The sequence below is a fragment of the Leopardus geoffroyi genome, chromosome E2, assembly GCF_018350155.1.
Source record: "Leopardus geoffroyi isolate Oge1 chromosome E2, O.geoffroyi_Oge1_pat1.0, whole genome shotgun sequence".
Lineage (NCBI taxonomy): Eukaryota > Metazoa > Chordata > Mammalia > Carnivora > Felidae > Leopardus > Leopardus geoffroyi.
Window position 1 is genome coordinate 16,858,283 of NC_059335.1, and position 26,939 is coordinate 16,885,221.

Consider the following 26,939-nt stretch of genomic DNA (forward strand, 5'->3'; position numbering starts at 1 on the left):
GTTAAAGTTCAGAAACCCAGAATCCTGTTCGCTTGGAAGGTTGCCCGGTGGAGGCCGACCGCCTCAGAGTCGCGACTGAGTCTGCGCACTGGCCACTCGGGATGGGAAGAGATTATACTGCGGTGAGGCGGCGTGGTACGAAGATCAATTTTGGGTTATGGGCGCGGATCCAGGAAAAATGGGAAAGGTCAGTATGAGAAACAGTCAAAATTAAAGACTTCTGTAGGATAGTGATCGGAGGACTACGGTGGCCCTTATGGGTCAGTCATGGGTGCCCGTAAGGGTCAGTGACGAGCGTACTGAAGAGGTTAAGTGATTGGACTTGTGAACCTCGTGGGGGTCTGTGGGGAGGGAGGAGGTTTGTGGGAGTCAGTGGCAGTGTCTGTGAAGATGGATTAGAAGTATGTGGGAATCAATAAAGGAGGGTTCTCGATTTCTTGATTGGCACAGTGAGTGGGGATCAGTTTACAGTGGTCTTTAGGGGTCTGGAGCCAAGTGGGTGCTTCAAAAACATTTATTGGAACAGCATTAGAGCGCAATGATCGGAAGCCTGAGAGGGTCCGTGATTGGAGGTTCTGAGTTCTGTTTGGGTACCTGGAAGTGATGATTGTGGAAACTTTGAGGTTAACTGATGAGAAGGGTTAATGGGGACCAAGGTTTAGAGAAATGCTTTCGGCCATCAGTGATTGACACTTCCTTTAGATCATCGATGGGAGGAATCTGAGGGTATTAGTGATTGAACTTTTGTAAATCAAGGAATGGAGAGCATACGGATCAGTGGGGGTCAGCGAATGGGACTGTCAGTAATTGTGGGGGGGGAGGTGGGTCTGTGGGGGTCAGCGATTGATATTCAGTCATTGGGGTATCATTGGAGATCAGTGTGGGTTCGTGATTGGTGACCTGTGTAATTCTCTGTTGGGCAATCAGAATGGATCAGTGAGCTTTGTAGTCACTGGCTAGCGGTCTCTGATGGTCATTTTTGGACATCCGGGAATATCAGTGACTACAAGATCCTTTGTTGTAGATTGGGGTGCCATATATGTCTGTGATTAGGAAGCTTAATGGGTGTTAAGAAGGATTGGGAAATCTAGAGGTTGGGGATGGGAGAGTTAAGGATTTGAGTCTGCAGTCCTGCATAATGGGAGCACACTTCACCCCTGTGACACTCTCCAGCTGATGAGCAGTCAGTTCAGTTCAGTCTCTCCCAAAAGCCCACATCAAAACTCTGAAACCTCCTTCCCCTTTTTATTGTCCCAGCGTTAAAGAAAGTGCTTTCAAAGGACCAAGTGTTAAACTTATGTAAAGTAATATGTTATTACAGATGTGTCTTCTATTGCTTTTGCCAAGCATTTAGTGCATATTTCTTTTAATGTTTCCTTTAAGGTCCTTTCTGGCAACAGTAATGATGTATCCGTCTGTGACAGCATCCCAAGAATGAGTCTGGTTTCTGGAAATCTATTCTGACTCCATTGCAGCTAGGATGGATGTGTCTTTGCCTGTGGTTAAAAAACAAAGAATTTACTGAGTAAGTATCTAAACTGATATTGTAAAAGATTTTGCCAAAGGAACAAACTTTGAGAGTGTTTGGAAAATACTTTTATCTAGGCTTAACTTAAAAATGTTGTTAACACACACATACCAAAAAAAAAAAAAGTAATTATGTGAGGTGATGGAAGTGTTAACACTATTGTGGCAATTATTTTGCAATATATACATGTATCAAGTCATGGCATTGTACACTTTAAACTTCTACAATATTATATGTCCCATACCTCAGTAAGGTTGGGGGGAAAAGAAAAATAAATAAATAAATAATATAAGGGAAAGAAACTGGATCTGGAAGTTACTGTTCTAAGAATCTTCTTGCCTTGTTCTGTATTTTTTAGGCATGACACATTTGACCTCCTTGAATCTGTTCCTTATAATATCCTGGCAGAATAATTCAGTAAAGATAAAACCACAAAATCAAAACTTGAAGCTACTTTTAGAAACTGCTCTTCATTGAAATTAAAGTCAAACTAATGCTAATTAAGATGGGCCAAGACAAGATTACAAATAAAACGAATATAAGATTTTGACCATTAGCTTAACGAAGGGGTAAAATGCCAAAACAGTATTTTGTTTTTTAAAATATTATATCCAATCCTCATGTAGTCCTCAGACAAAGCACAATAACTGTAACATTTTCTGAAACAAAGGAAGCTGAAAGGTAAGGCAGTTAAATATCTGTCGGAAGCCATGCACATCAGGCTTTAGTTTTTAGAGCAGATAGTCTCTGTTTTCAATTGCACAGAATCAAAGACAGGTAGTTGTTTTGATGCAGAAGTCATGAGCTTAGATAAGGAGTTAGGGCGTTTTCTTTTTCTTGTGCTATTTTCCTTTGACACCTACACTGTATTTAGTGCCAGGTTGGGGAGCAAATAATTTTTTTTAATGTTTTTATTTTACTTTATCTTATTTTATTTGAGAGAATGAGAGAGCATACACACTCCAGCGAGAGAGCATACACACTCCAGCAAGGGAGAGGGGCAAAGGGGAAGAGAGAGAGAGGTGTGGGAGAGAGAGAATCTTAAGCAGGCTCAACTCTCAGCCCAGAGCCTGACCTGGGGCTGGATCCCATGACTCTGGGATCATGACCTAAGCCAAAGTCAGGAATCAGATGCTCAGTCAGATGCCACCCAGGCACCCCATCTTTTTTTAAAAAAATTTTTTTTTTTTTAATGTTTTTATTTATTTTTGAGACAGAGAGAGACAGAGCATGAGCGGGGGAGGGTCAGAGAGAGAGGGAGACACAGAATCGGAAGCAGGCTCCAGGCTCTGAGCCATCAGCCCAGAGCCCAACGCGGGGCTCGAACTCACGGACCGCGAGATCGTGACCTGGCTGAAGTCGGACGCTTAACCGACTGCGCCACCCAGGCGCCCCGAAACGTTTTACTGAGATATAAGATACATACAGAAATATACATAAATATACAGCTCAATGAATTACCACAAAGGGAAAGCCCTGGGGTAATGTACTCAGGTCAGAAAACAATGTTGTAGCACCCTGAAAGCTTCCATAATACCCTTTCCCTGTTACACCCTGCCAAGGGGAAACCATTCTCCCAGCTTCTAACGTTACTGATTAATGTTGTCTGTTTTGAACCCTAATTAGAACATTCAGGGCATCTGGGTGGCTCAGTCCATTAAGCGTCCGACTCTTGGTTTCAGTTCAGGTCCTAATCTGAGGGTGGTGAGTTCAGGCCCCGCATTGGCATGGAGCCTACTTAAAAAAAAGAGGAGGGGGAACACTCATACCTGGGGGGTGGGAAGAAAGAGGCAGTATGTAGCTATGTGTGAAGGTTTTTTAAGTTTGAATACAAATTATTTCATTTTATTTGTACCGCAGACATTTTTCCAGATAATTAAATAGGCTTTTTTAAAACTTGAGGTATAACATTCATACAGTGAAGTATGCTTATCCTAAGGGTATAGCTCGGTGAATTTCTACATTGAGGAAAATCATGTAAATTCAACCAAGATCAACATAGACATCATCTCTCGCACCCTGAAGCCTTTTGTATCAATCAGTACCCATTGCCACTGCTGGGTCTAATATCATGGATTAATTTTGCCTATTTTTGAACTTGACTTAAATAGAATCATAGAAATAATCTGAAGGCAAAACATTCATACCATGGGAAATTTTGTCCAAAACTCTGAAACCAAGGGACGCCTGGGTGGTTCAGTCCTACTTCAGCTCAGGTCATGATCTCGCAGTTGGTGTGTTCAAGCCCTGCGTTGGGCTGTGTGCTGATAGCTCAGAGCCTGGAGCCTGCTTTGGATTCTGTGTCTCCGTCTCCCTCAGCCCTTCCCCCGCTCAAGCTCTGTCTCTCTCTCTCTCTCTCTCAAAATAAATAAAAGATTAAAAAATTTTTTTTTATCTTTTATTTATTTCTAAGACAGAGAGACAGAGCATGAGTGGGGAGGGGGCAGAGAGAGAGGGAAACACAGAATGTGAAGCAGGCTCCAGGCTCTGAGCTGTCAGCACAGAGCCTGACGTGGGGCTCGAACTCACGAACTGTGAGATCATGACCTGGGCCAAAGTTGGATGCTCAACTGACTGAGCCACCCAGGCGCCCCTAAAATATTGTTTTAAAAATTAAAAAAAAAAAAGACAAAACTCTTTGGTTTCTCATCTATAGCTCTGGCTTGGCAATTTGAGATTGCCTGTTTTCTGTTAAGTCTCTCTGGAAGCCAAAATTATGCACAGTGAAATGGACCCTATGGGTTTGGAGTAGATGTGAAATAAGGGTCCCATTAATGAAGTTAACAAGTTGAGGATGGCTCTTTGTAGATATTCGGAGGGGTCCAGAGCCCCCTGGTCAAAATCTCTTATTAGCCTTTGGAGACTGACCTTTGCTTGCAGAGACCTGAATAAGGTAGCTTGAAAGAGTCTCTTCAGGGGCTACCTGCCCTGAGGCTCAGCAAATATAGGATACTCTGCAAGGAGTCTTTTTCAGGGAACCTAGAAGATCTGATGGATTCATTCTGGGCAGAGGAGAAGCCTCTGTCCCTCCCATCCAACCTGACTTAACCTGGGAAAGCAGCTAACCTCCTTCTTTGACTCACAGGTCTCCCCATCTTGCTTACCTTTCCACAAACATAAGGGATTTTTGTTTTGTTTTTAAATAATTTTAGAGTTAAGAAAGTTGCAAGAATAGTACAGAAGTCTTATTACACCCTTCACCCAGATTCTGCAGTAGTTAATATTTTCCTATATGTGTAAATAATTTCATTTTCTTGCTATATATGTATATATATGTAGATTTTGATTTTTTTTTCTGAACCATTTGATAGTTGCAGACATGATGGTCCTTACCCCTATGTGTATTTCCTTACATGACCATAATATAATTATTGAAAACAGTGAAGTTAACATTGAAACAGTATTATTATTATTATTATTATTATTATTATTATTATTATGGTGTTAGTATTATAATCTACAGACCTTATTTAGATTTTTTTAAGTTGTCCCAATAATGTCCTTTATAGCAATTCTTTTTTCTGGTTCAGGATTCAAATTCACGATTACATGTTGCATTTAGTTGTCATGTCTCTTTAGACTATGTTAAAATTGGAATATTTTCTCAGTTGCTTTTTGCTTCTTTTGACCTTGACATTTTGAGGAGTACAGGCCAATTATTTTTATAAGGTGTTCTTCAATTTAAGTTTTTCTGATTCTTCTTCATGATTAAAATCATGTAGGGGCATCTGGGTGGCTCAGTTGGTTAAGTGTCCAACTCTTGACTTCAGCTCTGGTCATGATCTCATGGTTCGTGGGTTTGAACACTGCACTGGGCTCTGCACTGACAGTGTGGAGCCTGCTTGGGATTCTGTCTCTCTCTCCCTCTCTCTTTGCCCCTCACCTGCTCTCTCACGCTCTCTCTCTCTCTCTCTCTCTCTCAAAATAAACTTTAAAAAAATCATGTATATTTTTTAAAGATTTTCTTAATGTCTATTTTTGAGAGAGAGAGAGAGAGAGAGAGACAGAGCATAAGTAGGGAAGGGGCAGAGAGAGGAGAGACAGAATCCGAAGCAGGCTCCATCCAGGCTCTGAGCTATCTGCACAGAGCCCAGCATGGGGCTGGAACTCACAAACCACAAGATCATGACTTGAAATGAAGTTGGCCACTTAACCAACTGAGCCACCCAGGCACCCCGAATCATGTATATTTCTGACAGGAATACCACAGAAATGATACTGTGTCCTCAATGTACCATGTGTCATGAGAGGCATGATGTTGGTGTGTCGCATTGCTGGTAATGTTAACTTTGATCACTTGGTTAAGGTATGACCACCATGGTCCTCCACTTAGTATCTTAGGGGGAAATATTTTGAGACCATGTTAAATAATCTCAAATTTTCATTCACTTAGTATTAGTATCTGTTAATGATTTTTTTTTTTTTTTTTTTTTTTTGAAAGAGAGAAAGAGAGTAGGGGAGGGGCGGAGGGAGAAGGAGAGAGAATCTTAAGCAGTCTTCACAGCCAGCTTGGAGCCCAACACGGAGCCCAGTGCCACAACGGTGAGATCATGACCTGAGCAGAAATCAAGAGACCGACACTTAGCTGACTGAGCCACCCAGGTGCCCCTCCATTAGTGATTTTTGCCTGAATCAACTGCTATTATTGTGGTTGTCATATGATAATTTTCTAATTGTACTGTTACTTCTACATATATTAGTTGAAGCTTTCCTTATTCCCCTATGTATTTATCGGTAAAAATATAATAGTATGGCCTAGTTACATATAATAAAATATGAACTGTACATCAGAAACTTGCAAAGCTGGTTGAAATGTTGAGTTATACCATGAGCCAGAGCTCCGATCTTCTTAATCGCAAAGAAAACATCTTGGGAGATTGACTTCTTATAGAGAAAGAGTTGTCAGCACATGTGACAAAATGACCACACAGACAGGAAACTGCTAGGGTCCCACTCTGAGCCAGGTAGATTTCCATCATGCTCCCACAATGAGGGATTGGAAGCTGGAGAAGGAAAAGAAACGTCCTGTCAGAAATATGATAGAATTGTCAAAACCTGATGAAATGATCCATATGTATTATAAAATCTAAGTCATGGTTTCATTTATTCTGTGACAGTAAATCTTACTGTATTTTTTAAAAATCAAGATTGAAAAGGTCAGATAAGATAATGGGGGATAGTGTCTTCAATTGATTTATACCAAACTGTGGATAGTTTTTTTCTTTTTTAATTTTTTTTTTTTTTTTTTTTTGAGAGAGAGAAAGAGCACAAGTGGGGGAGGAGCAGAGAGAGAGAGAGAGAGAGGGAGATACAGAATCAGAAGCAGGCACCAGGCTCCGAGGTGTCAGTACAGAGCCTGATGGAGGGCTTGAACCCATGAACTGTAAGATCGTGATCTGAGCTGAAGTCGGACGCTTAACCGACTGAGCCACCCAGGTGCCCCTTTATTTTCTGTCTTAATTAAACATTTAATTGAGAGAGTTAGAAGGTATATATGAGAAGTAGAAGGAATCAATAACTGTAAAAGGGGAAATTAATGAGTTAAAGAAAAAAGGGGAAACTAATAAATCTAATTTTTAAAAAATTGATAATATAGATAAACCATTAGCAAACCTTATCAAATCAGGAGGAATGAACAGGTAAACAAATAGGAATGCAAAAAATAGAATAATCATATTATTAAAAAGTATTTTTGTAAAACTTAACTAATATATTTCAAAGCTAGGATGCAGAACATTATTTTCTAGGACTATATGGCTGTATAAAACTTCAATACAAAGAGAAAGAAAACTAAAAGATCAATAGCTAAAGTTTCAAATATTCAGAAAGATTCCTGCACACCACTTCCTGCCATCCCCTATTTCTTTTTTTAGTGTTTATTTATTTTTGAGAGAGAGTGAGAGTGAGCAGAGGAGGGGCAGAGAGAGAGGGAGACAGAATCCCAAGTAGGCTCCAAGCTGTCAGCACAGAGCCCAATGCGGAGCTCAAACCCATGAACCATGAGATCATGACCTGAACTGAAACCAACAGTCGGACGATTGACTGAGCCACCCAGGGGCCCCATCATCCCCTATTTCTCAAAAAATAAACAAAAAACAAGTCAACTATCAGACTTGGATGGTCCAGTTGGAGATTTCTTATAGAGCCTTGAAGTCACTTCAAGTAGCATATAATTTTTCAAATAGTTAAACTCTCCAAGAGAATTTATAAAGGAGGGAAGCATTACCACCTCTTTTTATAAAGACATCATTGTTGCATTGATTACAAAAACTGGAAAAGGTGGCATTGCAAAAGAAAATCATAGACCAACTTTGTGACTATATATGCAAAATCCTAAAAAACAAAAATAGAATAAATTAACAATACATTTAAGTAACAATGCATTCTGAGAGCAAAGAAATTCATCCTAAAGATGCAAGGTAAATTCGATGTTTAAAGGATTTGTTAATGAATTTTACCATATTAGTAAGTCAAAGGAAAAATACCATACAGTCCTGATAGATGCTAAAACATGATAGATGATGATAAATAGATGATAGATAATAAAAAAGAATTTGATAAAGTTCAACATTTGTTCTGGATTTCTTTAAAATTTTTTTCTTTTAATGTTTATTTTTGAGAGAGAGAGAAAGCGCCAGAGCACGAGTGGGGAGGGGCAGAGAGAGAGGGAGACACAGAATCCGATCTGAAGCAGGCTCCAGTCTCCGAGCTATCAGCGCAGAGCTTGATGCAGGGCTTGAACCCACAAACCATGAGATCATGACCTAAGCTGAAGTCGGACACTCAACTGACTGAGCCATCCAGGTACCCCTGGATTTTTTTTTTAAATAGTAAAGTAAGACTGATATGTTTTAAACACGATAAGACCTTCTTTATGTCCAATTCAAAGTCAGTATCCAATTTACTGGCATTCAAGTGAGCAGCCTGTCCCTAATGTAATTTTACCTTTTAGAGTATAGTGAGTGCAGTAATCAAAGAGTGAGGGAAGAGGTATAACACATTTAGAAAAGAGAAGAAAAAACTGTTAAGTATTTGTGGATGAAATAATTACATACCTCCCCCCCAATACACATACAAAGCTCAAGATGATTCATTCCAAACTATTACAGATATTAAGAAAGTTCAGTGGGCGCCTGGGTGGCTCAGTCGGTTGAGCATCCGACTTCAGCTCAGGTCATGATCTCGAGGTCCGTGAGTTCGAGTCCCGTGTCGGGCTCTATGCTGGCAGCTCAGAGCCTGGAGCCTGCTTCGGATTCTGTGTCTCCCTCTCTCTCTGTCCCTCTCCCACTCATGCTTGCTCTCTCTCTCTCTCTCTGCAAAAATAAACTTAAAAAAAAAGTATTAAAAAGAAAGTTCAGTAAGGTGGCTGTTTTAAAATGAGTATAGGAAAATAAATTGATGACTTTTCAATTTCAGTTAGTAATTATGAGGATGAAAACATGCCATTTAGAATAGGAACCTGAAACACAATTGGCTACCTAGCAATAAATATAAAAAGAGAATTGGAGTACCTACATGAAGCAAAGTATAAAAATGTTTTGAAATGTAAGGGAAGTCTTGATTAAATGGAGAAATCTTGATCTTGGATTGAAAGGCTCAATATTTTTCAAAATTGTGTACATTTTCTTATATGAATGGGCAAATTTAAATTGTACAACATCAAGCAAAATCTAAGGAGAGATTTTTTTTTTTTTTAGTGTAGTAGAATAATTCTACATTATATACTGAACATGATACATTTGAGAATAGCCAGGATATTTTTTTTAAGTAGGTTCCATGCCCAGTGTAGGGTTTGAACTCACAACTTTGAGATCAAGAGTCGCAAGCTCTCCTGACTAAGCCAGTCAGGCACCCTTAGCCAGGATATTTCTTTTTTTTGTTTGTGTTTTTTTTTTTTTTCCATTTTATTTATTTTGAGAGAGAGAGAGAGAGCCCGAGCTGGGTGGAAGGGCAGAGGGAGAGAGAGGAAGAATCCCAGGCAGGCTCCATGCTGAGAGTGGAGCTTGATGCAGCACTGGATCACAGGACCCTGGGATCATGACCTGAGTCAGAGTCAAGAGTCGGACACTCAACTGAGCCACCCAGGTGCCCCAAGGATATTTCTGAAAAATAAGTAATACGAGGCAGCCTACCAAAGTTTTAAAGCATGTTATAGAACTTGAAGAGCATAAAGCTGTGACCTGAGAAGAGCTAGTTGAGGGAAAAGATACTGAGTTCACGAGAGATCTCTGATCTATCTGATTTAAAATTGATGCCTGAGAGCATCCAAATGATGGTAAATATATAGTAAAACATGGCTTTTGAGTTCAAATGCTAGGGACTGGTGATACAGATGTGTGAGACAGATTCATGTAGGTAAGGAAGAGATGGTAGCCCTAAAGATGACTGCTGTGCTTCTGTTGGGGGACTCTAGGGGGAGCCACCTACCCCCCTTCATTGACGATGCAGTGGGGAGACTGACTGCATGTTGGTACCACTTACCAAGATTGACTCTTTATCAAGAAAGACAGTGATTGACTTTGCCTTCCCCCAGTGTTGCTCAGTTTGGGGGAGAACTTGAGGCTGAGGGAGGAGGGGAACCTTGTTTTTCACATTTCCTTCCTTGGAGCATGTGGCACTGTGGCTTTGTCTGTTGTACTAGGGGTATGCAGACAAGCCATTTAGTAGAAAAATGATCTGCCTTTTTTTTTTTAAAACATTTATTTATTTTTGAGAGACAGGGAGAGAGCACAAGTGGGGAGAGGCAGAGAGAAGAAACAGAATTCAAAGCAGGCTCCAGGCTCTGAGCTGTCAGCACAGAGCCCGATGCAGGGCTCGAACCCGTGAACCACAAGATCATGACTTGAGCCAAAGTCAGACATTTAACTGACTGAGCCACCCAGGCGCCCCGAAAAATAATCTGCTTTTTAGTGAAAAACAAAATTTCTAAATAATTTTACCTTATTGTTGAAAGAAGTTAGAAAACAATGTCTCTTTAATTTCACCATGTGCACCCAATTACTGTTTCCTGCCCTTCTTATTTTAGTCTGTGTGATACTATGATTTGTAAGAAGAAATATATTTTTGGTCTTTCAGTGCATTTCTGGCACAGATCTTCTGAAACCCTTGGAATTTCCTAAGTGATAAGGATAAAAGTGTTAGTCATAATTCAGCCCCTTTCAACCATACCTGAATTTTGTATTAAATGAGGTAACTTATAGAAAGCCTCTACAGATGGGCTTTTAAAAATTATTTTTATTGGGGCGCGTGGGTGGCTCAGTTGGCTAAGTGTCCAACGTCTCGCAGTTCACGAGTTCAAGCCCTGCGTCGGGCTCTGTGCTGACAGCTCAGAGCCTGGAGCCTGCTTCAGATTCTGTGTCTTTCTCTCTCTCTCTGCCCCTCCTCCACTCACGTTCTGTCTGTCCCTTTCAAAAATAAATAAACATTAAAATAAAAATTATTTTTATCATTTATCATTCCTGTTTTCACAGATAAATAAACTGAGCCCCAGGCAGGTAAATTATTTGGCCTAGATTCCCCCCAGTCAGTTAGAGGAATTGCTTGGTTCAGTCTTCTGTCTGATGATTCCAAGGCTCACAGTCTTTCCAGAAGTTCCCCCTACCCCACACCCACAGCAGAACCATCACTCAGCTATGTCTCCTGCATAGTCCTCCGCAGACTTCTTCCTCTTGAGCCTCAGAGAGTATTGAGGAGGGACTGGTGGATGACTCTTACCTTGAGGTCTGTTTATCTTCAGGTTACCTGAGTCCCCTGTACACCTGTGGGTCCCACCACTTCGCTGACAGCAGGGCTCCACAGGACCTTGGTCAAGTCTACAGAAGGCCCTGCCTGGGGCTACAGCTGAGGGTGAGTTACTGTTGAGAGATGGAGCTGTGAGGGACTAGCAGGCCAGGTAGAAGATCCTCTGGATCCAGAGAGGGGATCTTGGGAAAAGAATCTCTTCTGAAGGAGGAACGTAGGGTCCGAGACCTCTTGCCAGAGCAAAGACTCCTAAGTAGCAGGAAATAGCATCATCCCTTAGCCAGAAGCTGAGCATGACTCAACTTGGCATCATTCCTTCCAGAGACCCTCCATGGCTCAGGATAGGGAAAGGGTTGGTTCCAAGATTCAGAGAGACTGAAGTGAAGGGGAAAGCAGGGAAGGTCAAGTGTGATAGGCGTGTTCTCTTAAGGGAAGGAGACCTCGGTCCAACATAGTGCATTCTGCCATCTTGTAGTATGGGATGTGGTCAACCCATTCCCTTACTCTTACTGGCACTTTCTGGACTCTAGGTTGCTCCCTTATCATTTTTGCCACCTTACCTGGCCTCTGGGAATATGGGGAATTCACTCCATCCTGACAAGGGCCAGAAAAGTTCCTGGATTCTCAGAGTTCTGGTGGCAGCAGACCTACTATAGCTATAGATTTTTTTTTAATTAAACTCTACTTGGAAGATTTGCAGGAATATCACTGTCAGCTTTTATGTGTTCTTTATATATAAGTTCACCTAGATAAATGTTTACAATCACATCCTCTCTTTCTCTAAATATAATGTTATAAATATATTTTTATACTTTTTTTCTCAAGTTTTTCAGAGTAAGTTACAAACATGGTACTCCTTTACCCCAAAGTACTTCAGTGTACATTTCCTAAGAATGAGAACATTTTCCTTATATAACTAGCAGTTTTCAAAATCAGGCAGTTAACACTCATTTGATACCATTATCCAATCCACAGTCCATATTCAGATGTGAACCAATAATGCCATTTCATGGCAACATTTCTTTTTTCATTCTAGAATCCAGTTTGGGATCACCTGCTACCTTTAGTTGACCCATCCTTTTAGTCTCCTTTAATTGGGATCAGTTCCTCAGTCTTTGTCTTTCATAAAGTTTCAATATTTTTGAAGAGCATTCGTCAGCTATTTTGTATTAATGTCACTCAGTATGATTTTGTCTGTTTCTTCGTGATTAGATTCAAGTATTCATTTTGGGCAGAATATCACGGAAGGGATGTTGTGCCCGTCACAGTGCATCATATCAGGGGGCACATGATGTTATGTCTCATCACTTGTTAATATCACAAGGTTAAGGTTAAGGTGATATCTGCCAGGTTTCTCCAAGGCAAAGTTGCTATTTTTTTTAAGTTCACTTTATTCTTATTTTGAGAGAGAGAGAGAGAGAGTGAGCACAGGCCAGGGAGAGGCAGAGAGAGAGAGTGCGGGGAAGAGAGAGAATCCAAGCAAGCTCCGTGCTAAAAGCATGGAACATCAAACTCACAAACTGTGAGAACATGACCTGAGCCAAAATCAAGAGTCAGATACTTAACCGACTGAGCTACCCAGGCGCCCCCTCATTTTATAATTAATAAATATCTTGGGGGGGATATTTAGATACTATAGAAATACCCTATTTTTTCACCCAGCTTTTGCCAGTGGTTTTTGCATCCATTGATGCTGCCATCTTATTTAAAAGTGAAGGAAGTGACTTTCCCAGGCCACAGAACACAGGCCTCCAGATACCCATTCGCTGACATGTTTGCCACACCATCACTCAGCTGGAACCTTGAAGCCTTGGAGACCAGGCCAAAGCTGAGCAGCTCAGTCCAGGAGGGTGAGGGAGGCAGTATACTCTTTTAGAGGATTGAGTAGTTCTCCAAAGCTGGCTTAACTGCCCCAGCTTGCTGGGCCTTAGGCCTTTCTTGCCAGCTCTGTCCCTAGTGGACGGTTCAGTTCTCTCAGAGAACCTTCTCCTGCTTTCAAAGCCCTCCTGTGGCTTCCCTCATGATGAAAAAAAGCAGTGGAATAATGATCTGTAAATAATGAAGTATGTACCTGTGTGTGTGTTTCAGTTACAGATTAGAATAAGAAACATCCTGCCACCCAAATCGAAACACTAGCATTTTATTGTATTTCATACCAAAAGTTTTTCTACACATATATTTTTTAAATAATGGGATTTTTTTTTAACTTGAGATGTGCATAGAGAACAGCGTGTAGCTTAATGAATCGTTGCACATGTGCACACTCATGTACCTACCACCCAGATCATAATAGGGAACATTTCCAGCACCCCAAAGGTTTCCCCCACCCCTCCCAAGCAGTGCCTAGTCAAAGCGGTGACATAGGTTAGGGTTGCCTGTTTCTGACCTTCATATAAATGAAATTCAAACAGTAGATCTTCCTTTTTTTTAAACTATTTTTTTGACTTACTGGTATAACTTGATTATTTTTTAAGCAAAGAAGTATCTATATTTTATTTAGCATTCAAGGAAATCACTTTTTTTATTCTAGAGACAGGAATCTAAGTAGTTAATCTTAGCATCATTAAGACAAATTCATTATTCTATCTTGTGAACAGGATGTTCTTGGAAATGTTCCATATCCTGATAATGTGGTAGTTATGTGGGTGAATACATTTGTCAAAACTCATTGAACTATACAATTAAACTGGATTCATTTATTTTATGTAAATTATACCTCAGGAAAGAAAAAAATATTTCAAAAAGCATAATAAGCTCACTGCTCAGTCCTTCTATTACTGATAGGACAGCTAAATGCCTCTTTCACACTAACTGTGCTATATGACTTATGTTGTCTGACCTGTACAATATTTCAAAGCATTTTGATACAATTAAGAGAGAGTGGGTATTTATTGTCTGCTAAAAGTAAATCATTAACTCATTTAGCACTATATGTTAAGAAGTTTTCCATGTGTACCCTCATGTACCCACCACCTAGTTTATGACAGAGAATATTTCCAGCACTTTAAAATTATTTTCCTTTTTCAAAAGATGATTGATTTGTCAGATTAGTGAGAAAAGACTTCTGTAAAACAAAGCCAGGAGAACGTATTCATTTTGAAAGAATTGTTTTCCCTTGAAACTAGCACTCCTTCTCTCATGGTTAGAGCCTGTGAGGCTGGCTCCTCTGTCTCTTTGCCAGGACCCATCACTGAAGAAGTGTCTTTGCTTTCTGGCACTATTACAGAGATGCATTTTGTGTTCTTTGCTCCAGATGTGGACTCAGCCATTTCCCAAGGAGGTTTAGTTCCTTTTTGGTGAAATTAGTGGAAGAGATCAGAATCTGGGTACTAGCAGGTTTTTCTAGTTGGGATGACACCACCTCAAGTTACTTCAGTGAGAACAGCCACAAAAGATATAATTTTTAAAATCAGGAGTTATCCCATTGATGATTTTAACATTAAACATTCAAGTACATCGTAAAATATTTATACTCTTAAACTATGATTTACCCTTTTTCTTTTATAATTTAAGCCACGTAGTTATCTCTTTAATTAAACACCTTAATTAAAAATAACAATTGTTGGGGCGCCTGGGTGCCTTAGTTGGTTAAGCATCTGACTCTTGATCTTGATTCAGGTCCTGATCTCACAGTTTGTGAGTTTGAGCCCCGCGTTGGGCTCTGCACTGACATCACGGAGCCTGCTTGGGATTCTGTCTCTCCTTCTCTCTGCCTCTTCCCCGCTTGCACTCTTTCTCTGTCTCTCAAAAGAAATGAAGAAAATTTTTTAAAAAGTAACAGTTGTTTGGGGCGCCTGGGTGGCTCTGTCGGTTGAGCGTCCGACTTCGGCTCAGGTCATCATCTCACGGTCCGTGAGGGCGAGCCCCGTGGTGGGCTCTGTGCTGACAGCTCAGAGCCTGGAGCCTGCTTCGGATTCTGTGTCTCCCTCTCTCTCTGACCCTCCCCCGTTCACGCTCTGTCTCTCTGTCTCAAAAATAAATAAACATTAAAAAAAAAAAGTAAAAAAAAAAAAGTAACAGTTGTTTGTTCTCATTCGCTGAAAATTATTTTTTAACGACAACACTTAATAATATTCCGGATGAATAACAAGGTTTAGCTTTTAGTAATCATTTGTGCCATAGTTTAAGTAACTATTAGTTTTACTAATGTTATGCAGTTATTTTATTTTTCTTTAAGTTCTTTGTAATAAGTTACAAAAGCCTTTTTTCAGTTTATACTTTAAAAAAATAATAACATTATTATAGAAAAAGCATCCTAAATATAGGATTTCATAAAAACTAGTAGGTGAACTAAGTGCAAACTTTAAAAGTAAATAAGAGGTAAAACCGAAGCATTTTGCCTTTAAGAGAAAACGTATTGTCTTTGTGCAAAGGTGATCTTATTCAGAGCATGAACGTGGCTCCATGGAGCCAGTTATTTAAGTTTTAAGGATTTTGTTTTTAAATAAATTTTCACTTCTTACTTGGTAGCAGCTTTTACTTCCTGGGGGTCTGTTTTATGCATTCACATTCTGAATTGAATGGCCCTATATTTTTTCTTCTACCACAGTGATTTAAAGCATAGGTTTTTATACAAGATTTACATAGGGACTTTGCATGTTCCAGGATGGGCCTGGTCCCTCACAGCTCTGTTCTCTTTCTCCTCCTTCTCCCCCCAATCTCTGTCTTCACAGGATTCAAATCTTTTTCCAAGAACAGAAAATGATTGAATACCAGGTAAGTGTGACATTTAAGTAACCTAGTTTCCCTTGGGAAACTGTTCTAGAAAAAATATGTGCATTTCAAGCATATATACTTTGTCACAGATTGGGTTCTTAGAAAACAGACTTGGAGATGGAGGTTTGCACACATGAAGTTTAGTAGGGAGACTCTTGGAACATCTATAAAGAGTGAAGGAAGCAGGGTTAGGCAGAGGGAGTTAAAGGGCACCAGCTGATCTTACAAGATGCTTTGAAATTGGGATGGCCCTCCAACTCCAACTTTGTCCTGAATGGAGCCAAGGAGGCCTTTATATTCGGAAATCAACCAGTCATTGGTTTTCTGCCCCGTGGTGGGGGACTTAAGGTTGGGTGGGGTACCTCCCTTTGACCAAGTGCGGTTTGCAAAAGGTCTGAAGCCTGCAGTAGCCAGTGTTCTAGCAGCTGGGAGAAATACCGTGGTCCTTCAGGGGGATTCGGGTGGAAAACCACAGTTTTTCTCTCTACATGTAGATACAATGGCAAGATACTTACACATACTGTCTACCCCCTTTTTTTCCAGTTAAAATATGCTAGAGGTTGTACATATTAGTACTTGGGACCACAATCTGTGTTGAGGTTGCAGGAAGTGTTTTTAAGTTTTTTTTTTTAATTTATTTTTTAATATTTATTTATTTTTGAGAGACAGAGTGAGACAAAGTGAGACTGGGGGAGGGGCAGAGAGAGAGGGAGACACAGGATTGGAAACAGGCTCCAGGCTCTGAGCTGTCAGCACAGAGCCTGACGCGGGGCTCAAACCCACAGACTGTGAGATCATGACCTGAGCCGAAGTCGGACGCTCAACCGACTGAGCCACCAAGGTGCCCCTCTTTTTAAGTTTTTAAAATGTATTTTTTGAGAGAGTGAGCACATGCTCATGCACGAGTGGGGGAGGGGCAGAGAGAGAATCCCAAGGACACTCTGCATCGTCAGCACAAACCTGGACATGGGGCTTGAACCCATGAACTATTAGATAATGACCTGAGCCAAAATCAAGAATCAGAAGCTCAACCAACTGAGCCATCCAGGTGCCCCAGGGTTGCAGGAAGTTTTAACTCCTCTGTGCTTTGTGGCCCACATATGTAATGGAATAAAATGCTAAATTTCAGTTAGAGTAATTGAAAATACAAATATTATTTCTTTTCAGAGGGGGCAGACAGGAAGCTTCCTCTACATTTATGGAAGTCCTGATTTTGATCCAGGGTATCTGTAGCTTTGATTTAGACTGGGGAACAGATGAGCTCTCCAGTATTTAAATTACTGTCATTCCCTTAACTGTTTTTACAAGTTTGGCAGCAAACAGTTAAACATCTTATTCCCTAGCAAGTCTCAGTGTGAAGTGTTCCCAGCTCCCCCTACCTTCCTCACCATCTCTGGACTGTGAAGGGCTCTGTGTCCTGACAAGACCCCCTCAGCCCTGGAGTTCCTGCATTTCAACCTCTTTGGAGGCCTCCCTCCAGCAAGGATATCTCTTTCTGAAGACTCATCCTCTCCCCTTTTCCAGATCTTTTCCCTTGTCCCTACAACCACCGTCAGTGCCTCCAACCCTAGAACCCATCACCACTTCCAAACCAAAAACTCCTTGCCTTTCTCCCCTGGCCTCCTTCACCTCCTGTGGTGATTTCCTTCTCTTGGTGTTTCCATATCCTGCTTCTTATTCTTTCTTTTTTTTTTTAATTAATTTTTATTTTTTAGAGAGAGAGAGTGTGTGTGTGTGAGTGGGGGAGAGGGGCAGGGAGAGAGAAAATCCTAAGCAGGCTCCACACTGAGCATGGAGCCCGACTCCGACGACCCTGGGATCATGACCTGGGCCCAAATCAAGAGTCAACTGACTGAGCCACCCAGGCATCCCATGTTTCTTATTCTTTCTTGAGTCCAACATCCTTTCTTCCCACCTTACTAAAACTTTTCTGGCCAAGATCCCAGGTGACTTCACTGAGGTTGAAATCAGAAGATGCTTTTTTATTGTTCTGCTAAATTAGATCGCACCTTTTGCCCCCTTCTGTGTGGAAGGCAGCACCATATACTGGATAAGAGCACACACTTTGGAACCAGACTGCTGAATTTTAATCCCAGTTCTTACTATCTGTATGACCTTGCACAAGTTTCTGAACCTTTTTGTGCCCCAGTTTTCCACCTCGGGAAATGGTACCATCACACTGGGCAAACCAGGACCCTGAGATTTACCCTTGACTTCTCCCCACCTTCTCCCTCTCACACTCAATCACTAAGCCATGCTAATTTTACAACCTTAATGTTATGTCCTATGTTTGGTGAAAATGACATGGCCTTTTGGGTGCCAAATTACATCTATTTTGGTCTGTTCTATTCTATCCCATCCCATCTCATTCCCATTCCAATTAGCTCTGTTTGGGAAATATCAACCCAGAGCTGTCAACTGACCCAGGCTCCATGCTCTGTGATAAAAGCCTGATTGCTACTCTCCCTCTACCATGGTATGTCATTCTGGCATCAGAGAGGATATCTGGTTGTTACCCACTATGTACATGGCCTTGGTATGGGTCTTAGGGTCTCATGTACCAGCATCCATGGCTTCACCCTGGTTTTGGTCCTGCCTTCCAGCCCATCTGCTTGGGCCACTGCTCAGGTGCCACTGTAGGATCCCACATTTTTCAAAGAGATGTACAGCCACCTCCTGAGGTTGAGCTGATGCCTGTGACCCAAAGCCCCCACCAGAAATCACATTGTTAGACCATCTCATGTGGCCCAAAGCCCCCAGGTAAACAAAGGCAGTCTTATCACACAGAACATTCCAGGGGCTTAGAGATGAACTCCCAGGAGCTGAGTGCAAAGATCAGACCTCTCTTTGGGCCAGGTTCATTCTTTACAGTCAGTTGAAAATGTATCATAGTTAGTTTCCTCTACTCACAGGAATAGAGGATTACTTTTCCTTACACCAAACAGTTCTCCGATTCTCTGTGGATGCCAACTAGGTGTCCTACAATTTAATTCAACTCAGAGTTAGCACAGACCCTACAAGTTAGGGTCTCAGTCTCACAAGACTGCCCCCCTCCATGCTAATTGCATCCCAGGTTGTCACCTGAACTTCTGACCAACTAGCTGTAAATCAGGGGTTCCTGTGACCCCTTGCTTAGTTTTGATAATTTGCTATAGTGACTCACAGAACTCTGGGAAACACTTTATTTACTATTATAGGTTTATTATAAAGATTACAAATGAAAAGCCAGATGAGAAGGTACAGAATGGTCCTGAGCATATGAGCTTTTGTCTGTGGAGTTTGGGGTTCGCATCCTCCCAGATGTGTTCACCAACCTGGAAACCCTCCAGGGTTTTCATGGGATTTCCATTTTGTAGGCATCACTGATTAAATCATGGGTTGGGGATCAGCTCAATCTCCAGTACCGCCCACCCACACCCACCCCCATCTAGAGGGGGTGGAAAAGGGGCCTGAAAGTTCCAACCCTCTAATCACATGGCTAGTTCCTGTGGCAACCAGCCCCCATCTGTGTCATTAGCATAAACTCCTGTATCCTTGACTGGGGCTTGTTATGAATAACAAAAGATACTCCTATTATCCCTATTACTCGGGAAGTTACAAGGGTTTAAGAAGCTCTGTTCTAGGAACCATGAAGGAAGACCAAATATATATTTCCTAATATATCTTAATATCACAGGTGCCCTCTTTAGGTTAATACCCATGGGTCCTTCTTTGGGTCTCCAGCTGAACTCTTTAGTGTTCCTTGGGGCTCTGGCCTAGGCACTTTGCTCATCCTGTCTCCCTGCAGAGATCCCACACTAACAATCTTAGCTACCATTTCTCTGCTGATGGCTCACAGAGCTTTTAGCTCCCTTCCTGATCTTGCTTCTGCTACAAGACTCCTGCGTCCATCCCACTGCCTGCTAAGTGTCTCCACCCATGTGTCCCCAGACATGACTAACAACACATCCTCTTTGCTTCTGCTGTTTTTCTCCCTTCTGATTTACCACCACCATCACCCAGTTGGCTTTGAGACACCTGGGTGTTACCCTTACCCCTTTTCACTCACTCCCCACAACCAGTTAAGGTTCGGGTTCTGCTCATCTTTACTCTTTCTTTTCTCTGTCTCACTGTGTCTTACTGTGCTACTTGTGAACATCATCTTCCACCTGCATTATTACGGTCTTTCTTTTCACTTCTCTCCAGGTCCCCCATCACATTTCTCTTTCTATCCATTCACTTTCAAATTATGTGAGTTCTGTACTTCTTTAGGCAGGTTTTTTATCCAGCCTACCAATCTCTGCCTTTTGGAGTGTTCAATCTTATATTAATTTATATTATAATTTAATATCATTTAATATAATTATTGGTGTGGTTGGATTTGTATCTATCCTTTTAGTATTTAGTTTTCTGTTTGTCCTATTGCCTTTTGTTCCTTTATTTCTTTTCTCTTGTGTGTGTGTGTGTGTGTGTGTGTGTGTGTGTGTGTATTAAATATTTTTGAAATTCGTTTACTTCAGTATACCTGTTTGCATTATAATTTTAGTGGTTACTTTAGGAATTCAATATATACCCTTAACTTTTCAGTCTGCTTAGAGTTACTGGTGTACCACTTGATGTGGAATGCAGGAAACTCACCACATGCCTTCTAGAATGTGCTTTCTATACACACCTATTCCTTGATATTTCCATTGATTTAAAGTCCATCATCTCATCACCCACAGGCCCCAGTATTCTCTTCCTGCCACTGAGTGCCTTGTAGCCCTTAAAATCACTGTGCTGCCCCCATGCCGGTGTTCATGCTGCTCCCTCTGCGAGGATTGTAGTTTCTCCATCTTTCTGTAGAGGAGACTCAGCTCCACATATCCCATAGCTCTGAAGCCTTACTAGCCTTTGAAACATTCACACTTTTCTACATGCTATAACCTAGATGTCTTGCCACCATAGCTCTTATACTTTCACCCTGATGGCTTTACATATTGCTCTTTGCTGGGCTGTCAGCTCCTTGAGGTCAGGAACCATCCATGATTGTGTTTCCAGCAACCAGCACTGGGTTATACACAGCAGGTCTTCAGTCAGTATCTGTTGACTCAAAGTGTATGTGGCAGTAGGTTCCAGTGAGATTGTTATTTTTCCTACCATAGATAGCCTAAAGCCAGGAATGTAAAAGGTATTCTAGGTAGATAAATGATCATGATAAGCTCTGACCTAGGAACATAAAAATTCCATACCATCTACCCCTGACTACATGTTTCCCACATGACTCAGTGTCATTTCATCCTCAGCAGAGACCTGTGTCATTCAAAGACGTGGTAGTGGGCTTCACTCAAGAGGAGTGGTACAGGCTGAATCCTGCTCAGAGGGCACTATACCGGGATGTGATGCTGGAGACCTATAGCAACCTTGTTTCAGTGGGTAAGAAGAACTCCTCCACACAATTTAGATTGTGGTTGATTAACCACCTTTCATTTTTCAGTTGCTAAAAGTAACTGAGATACCTAGAGCCTCTGAAGTACCAAATACTTTTTATGTGCCAGACACTATTTCAGCCGCTTTTAACATATTAACTTATTTAATCCTCATAAGAGCCCCATGAGGTAGGTACTATTTATACCACTATTTTACACATTTGGAAACAGAGGCAAATAGGTGAAGTCACTTGCCCAGTGTTATTCACCAAGTACATAATAGAATCAGGCTAGGATTTGAACCCCAGTAGTCTGGCTGCGCAGTCTGCATCCCTAACCCTTATGCTGTGCTGCCCCAGTGAGTTTGGCTTGAGTTTCAGTGGTCCTGAGTTACTAATTCCTTTTGGGTTCTGGACAAGGTGTGTGTACAGTCTTCTCCCAAGTCCAATGTCTGTTGTGCAGCCTTTAATGCTGCCTGAGTGGCCCTGAAGACCAAGGAGCTCAGCCCAAGGCCTGGATCATTTCCCTGGAACAGGTTATGAAGGCACTAAACCATATGTGATCCTCAAGCTGGAGCAGGAAGAAGCACCGTGGATTTGTGAGGCAGCATGCTCGGGCTGCCACTGTCAGGGTAAGTATGATAAATCCAGCAAGAGGTGCTATGGGAGGCTGGCACCTTTGGGATTTTGTTGAGTCCACCTTTCAAAAGCCTTAGAGCTTTGCAAGCCACTGGAGACATTTCTCGGAGAGCTTTAGCCTTCTTGATGTCCTTCAACCTCCATGCACCCCACCTCCCTTATCCAGGTGTTCCTTTTCTTCTTTAAATCTCACCTCTCCCTGTGCTCTTGCTCCATCCCCCTATCTCCAGAATCCTTCATTTCTCTTAAGGTTACCTTCTCCATCACAGTCAGGCTTTCTCACAAATAAGCTTCTGTCATTCCCCCGCTCCTGCTGGTCCCTTCCTATTCCCTTTTCCCACAGTTTCCAGGTAAAATGCCTCAGACCTGCCTGCCATACCCATACTCTCACTTCCCATCCTTTCCCTAATCCTTTAAGTTATCCCTTAGTCCTTTAGTTTCCTTAAGTCACAGAAGAGGAAGTATTGAATTTCAGGTAACCAAAGACAACTGGGTGGTAAAGGAGATGACTGAGCTTGGCCCATCTTAACCACTTCCTTATAACATTCAGAATAACTGCCCCTTTCCTAGCAGCTCTGTAAAATATTGCAACAATACCCATGGTACCCCAAGTGTTGGTAACCTACTCTTAAGGATGCCTCTGAACTACTTCTCCACAAGAGTCATGAACTTAGTAAGAAGAGTCAGTGTTGTCTGTTCCCACATCTCTTTATGCCACTCACTCTTGGTTTTGCAATCACATAATTGAATTAATATTACATTATGAAAATACCATTCAAGTTATTTTCGTGCTTCTCTCCAAAATGTCTCTGAAATTACCACCAGTCACCTTTCATCCACCTTGGTTGTAGTAGTAGCAGTAACAGCATTAGAATTACCAGCCAACACTCAGTGTGTGCTCACTATATGTCAGATCTGTTCTCAGGCTTTTACATATATCATCTCGTTCAACCCTTACAAGACCTGGGAGGTATCCAACCTTTATTACTCCATTTACAAATGAAACGATCACGGGAAAGTTAGGAAACTTATCTAAGAACATATAGCATAGTAAGGGACCAAACAGAGATTTGAACTCATGTGGTCACATTTCAGAACCAGTACTCATAACTGTCACACCAACACACTGGTACCCTTTGGGGTGTATTTTGCTTCATTAAACTGTGCTCATCAGCCTTCCTGAAACATTGTAACCTGGCTATCAGCTGCCTTTCTTTTCCCTCTTTTAAGAGCCACACACTGAATAGCAAGGTGCTATATGACACTTAAACCCCTTTCCTCAGTAACAAGATTGACAGACTACAGCCTATAGTTTGGCCACCTGATTTTGTGAAGAAAGTTTATTGGAACACAGCCATGCCTTAACATTTACATACTATCTGTGTTCCTCAAATACAGTGGGAGAGTTGAATAATTTTGACTGAGACCATATGGCCCACAAAGCCTAAAATATTTACTCTCTGACCCTTTAAGAACATGTTTGCCAACCACTGGTCTATAATATTCCATCTTCTTCAAAATTATAACTTTGTATACTCTGTGACATGTTCCATTTCATTTGTGCCTGTTGTGAATCTTCTCATACAGCACCCTTCTCCGCATTTAGTTATGGTTCATGCTGTGTCTGTTTATATGCTGTGTGTTGTTTAAATGTTTAGGGTATTTTTCAAGTAATTTTATTCCAGATCATAATAATAGAATAAAGAAAGGTTTGCTGTATTTTCTCCAGAAAACATTTGTCAAGTTAATGTCCAGAGGAAAAGACAGCAAGACATGATTTTGAAACAAGGGGCATTCATCAGCAAAAAAACATTGCCCAAGGAAAGAAGCCATGAAGACAATAAGTTTGGGAAAATATCACCTCTGAGCATTAATCTTTTTCCTTCAGTTCAAGACCCCAATAACTGGGACCCCTATGGAAAAAGTGTGAACCATAATTTAGACTTGATTGGTTTTAAGAGAAACTATTCAAAAAAAGATGAGTGCTGTGGATGTGGGAAATTGTTACAGCATACAAACCATGATAGAAAACCTAATGGAGAAAAACTCTGGGAATGCAGTCACTGTGAGAGAGCTTTTAGCCACAACCCAGCACTTATGTATAAACCAACAGTAACCAATTCTCTTGTGTACAAACGTAAGAGGGTTCCACCTACAGAGAAACCCCATGTCTGTAGTGAGTGTGGGAAAGCCTTCTGCTACAAGTCTGAATTCATTAGGCATCAGAGAAGTCACACTGGGGAGAAGCCATATGGATGCACTGACTGTGGGAAAGCCTTTTCACATAAGTCAACCCTTATTAAACACCAGCGAATTCACACTGGGGTAAGACCCTTTGAATGTTTTTTTTGTGGGAAAGCCTTCACTCAGAAGTCACACCGCAGAGAACATCAAAGAACACATACTGGAGAAAGACCCTTTGTGTGCAGTGAATGTGGGAAGTCATTTGGTGAGAAGTCATACCTCAATGTACATCGAAAAATACACACAGGAGAAAGACCATATCGTTGTAGAGAATGTGGAAAATCCTTCAGCCAAAAATCATGCCTCAATAAACATTGGAGAACTCATACAGGAGAAAAACCCTATGGATGCAGTGAATGTGGCAAAGCTTTCTATCAGAAGCCAAACCTCAGTAGACACCAGAAAATTCATGCCAGAAAGAATGCCTATAGGAATTAAAACATGATAATTGTGGGAAGCCTTAAGCAAGGTATCCTATTTCATTGTATGTGGAAGCATTCATTTTCAGGAGAAATCTCATTGATTTAATGAATTTGGACAAAATGTTTTTACCATAAGGGGAGTCATGTTCTAGTTGTGATAGAAAACTTTATACAAAGATTGTAGAAAACACTTTATAAAACATAAACATGGTCACTCCGGCTTATGAAAGTTTAAAAATATGTTAATGGAATAACAATACAAAATATATGTGAAAAGAATTGGTATATTATGGCATATTCCACAGTGAGCCACATAATAAGCATTATTTATATTTTGGAAATGTAAATGTGGATTTAATGTGATTTGTGAATATCAAGCACATTTGTCACATAGTATGTAGAATGCCATTCACCAAACTTTTTCAGTCTAAATATCACCATTGTCTTTTAATGTCTTAACAATATAAAAAATAAGAACATTTGTTAATGTTGAAAAGGCAAGGCTAAGGAATAGTTTCACAACCTAATATTGGATGAACAAAATCCTATAAACTTGATAGCACAGCCATTATTTGACAAATAGTAGTGTGGCCCTGGCATATTGTGCACTACTTCTATTTTATTAGTCTTAGCTTAACATGCCTTTGCAGCAAATTAGGAAAGACAGTGTTTATATGAGTCTTCTAATTCAGAAATGTTTCTTGCAGAGACCAAAGATAGAATTTTTCTGTTGTTTTTTTTTTTTCTTTTTGCAAATTAATTCAGCAATGTCCACTTTTCTTCCCTATCAATTTCCCTGTGAATATCCTGGGCATGAAAACCCAAATTGTTTCATCATTCCAATCTTGAAAAAAAATCTACTTCCTTGAGCTGCCACATCTTCCAAATAAAACAAATGCCCACACTGTTCAAGATATGCCTCCTGTAAGAATGCCTGGTCCAGAATGAGAAAGGAAACAATCACATGAGCACCGGATGTTGTATGTAAGTGATGAATCACTAAATTCTACACCTGAAACTAATATTACACTGTATGTTAGTTAACTGGAATTTAAATAAATAATCACAGATTAAAAAATAATTTAATCACAGATTAAATTTAATTTAAATTAATTTAAAAATTAAATTTTTAAATTAAAATTAATTTAGAGATTAAAATAATTTAATCACAGATTAAAAAAATAATCACAGATAAAGATATGATTAAAAGAGTGATAAAAGATTATTTCATACAAATCTAGATCAACCTGTTTTTAAAAGAGGAATTAAATGCTTTTCTTGCAAAATATAAGTTAGGAAAATTGCAAGAAGTAGAAACTTGATAGAACAATTACCATTGAAGAGTTTGGAAAAGTGATTAAAGATCTAGGATTGAAAAATCCTCCAGGGCCCAGATGATTTCATTGTTTCTTCTTGATACCAGTGTTATTTGAAGTATTTCAGCCCATAGATTATGTTCTCCAGTTTATTTTATGAAGTCAGAATAAGTTTTAACACCAAAACCAAATAAAGGTAATTGGAAAAAAGAAAACTCCAGGCCAGTCTTACTCATGAATTTAGAAACAAAAATTATAATTAAAATAATAACAAGTAGAATTCAGCAATATACCTAAAGAATGACATAATGACCAAGGAAGAATTATTCCAAGAATGCAGAGCCAATGCAGTAATAGGAAATAAATCAATAAAATTAACAGTTTAAAAGAGAAGATGCCATCCATCAATGCTGACAAGATATTTAATAGAATTTGCAAACATTTCCAATCTAATAAAATATAAATTAAATTGTAATACTTAGTAACCACTTAGGAGTTACTTTACCAAAATCCTATGGCATATTTTATACTAAAACCATTTTTTGAAAATTAAGAATTTAATAGTATTAGAGATAAGGGTGTTCACTGCTGTCTATTTTTACTGAACATTGTGTTGGAGTTTCCAATGAAGGCAGTAAAAAAATTAAATAATTGGTATAAACAATTTAAAAAGAGGGAAACTTTTTGATGATATTATATATCAATAAATGAAGAGACTAGTAATTGTTTTGGGTTGAAAGGTAATTTTCTAAAAAGACAGTATAGAAATTAAGTTTTCTCTGTAAACATCTAATAACTTACATGTACTTCTTTTGGAATTACACTAAATGTCAGTGATTTTTTCTTTTAACTTATGTGAAATGATCTTAAAATCCATATGGAAGAACAAATGTCTAACAATCTAGACAAGAAAAGTATGAAAAAGAATTTCATACCAGATGTCAGAA

The 26,939-nt window shown here is 40.2% G+C and overlaps 1 protein-coding gene across 6 annotated transcripts; it reads left to right on the forward strand.

The window, feature by feature from the left end:
• ZNF793 (zinc finger protein 793) lies at nucleotides 1–25,523 on the forward strand. Of its 6 annotated transcripts, none has more exons than XM_045441192.1 (7): nucleotides 1–187; nucleotides 1,384–1,525; nucleotides 11,265–11,374; nucleotides 15,943–15,985; nucleotides 21,250–21,379; nucleotides 21,908–22,003; nucleotides 23,740–25,523. In XM_045441192.1, the coding sequence occupies exons 4-7, from the start codon at nucleotides 15,971–15,973 to the stop codon at nucleotides 24,690–24,692; spliced, it is 1,194 nt and encodes a 397-aa protein (XP_045297148.1). In that variant the 5' UTR covers nucleotides 1–187; nucleotides 1,384–1,525; nucleotides 11,265–11,374; nucleotides 15,943–15,970; the 3' UTR covers nucleotides 24,693–25,523. The 6 variants fall into 6 exon arrangements, with proteins under 6 accessions (XP_045297148.1, XP_045297149.1, XP_045297150.1 ...); XM_045441193.1 differs by having other exon boundaries at nucleotides 21,253–21,379; XM_045441194.1 differs by lacking the exon at nucleotides 15,943–15,985.
• Nucleotides 25,524–26,939: the final 1,416 nt, after the last annotated feature.

What these genes read in the sequence shown, in the direction of transcription:
- ZNF793 (XM_045441188.1), top strand. Translation starts at nt 1,485, where the DNA reads ATGTGTCTTTGCCTGTGGTTAAAAAACAAAGAATTTACTGA. An exon ending in AGAAAATGATTGAATACCAG is followed by an intron (nt 15,986 to 21,249) that starts GTAAGTGTGACA and finishes TTTCATCCTCAG; the next exon opens with CAGAGACCTGTGTCATTCAA. An exon ending in CTCGGGCTGCCACTGTCAGG is followed by an intron (nt 22,004 to 23,739) that starts GTAAGTATGATA and finishes TATTTTCTCCAG; the next exon opens with AAAACATTTGTCAAGTTAAT.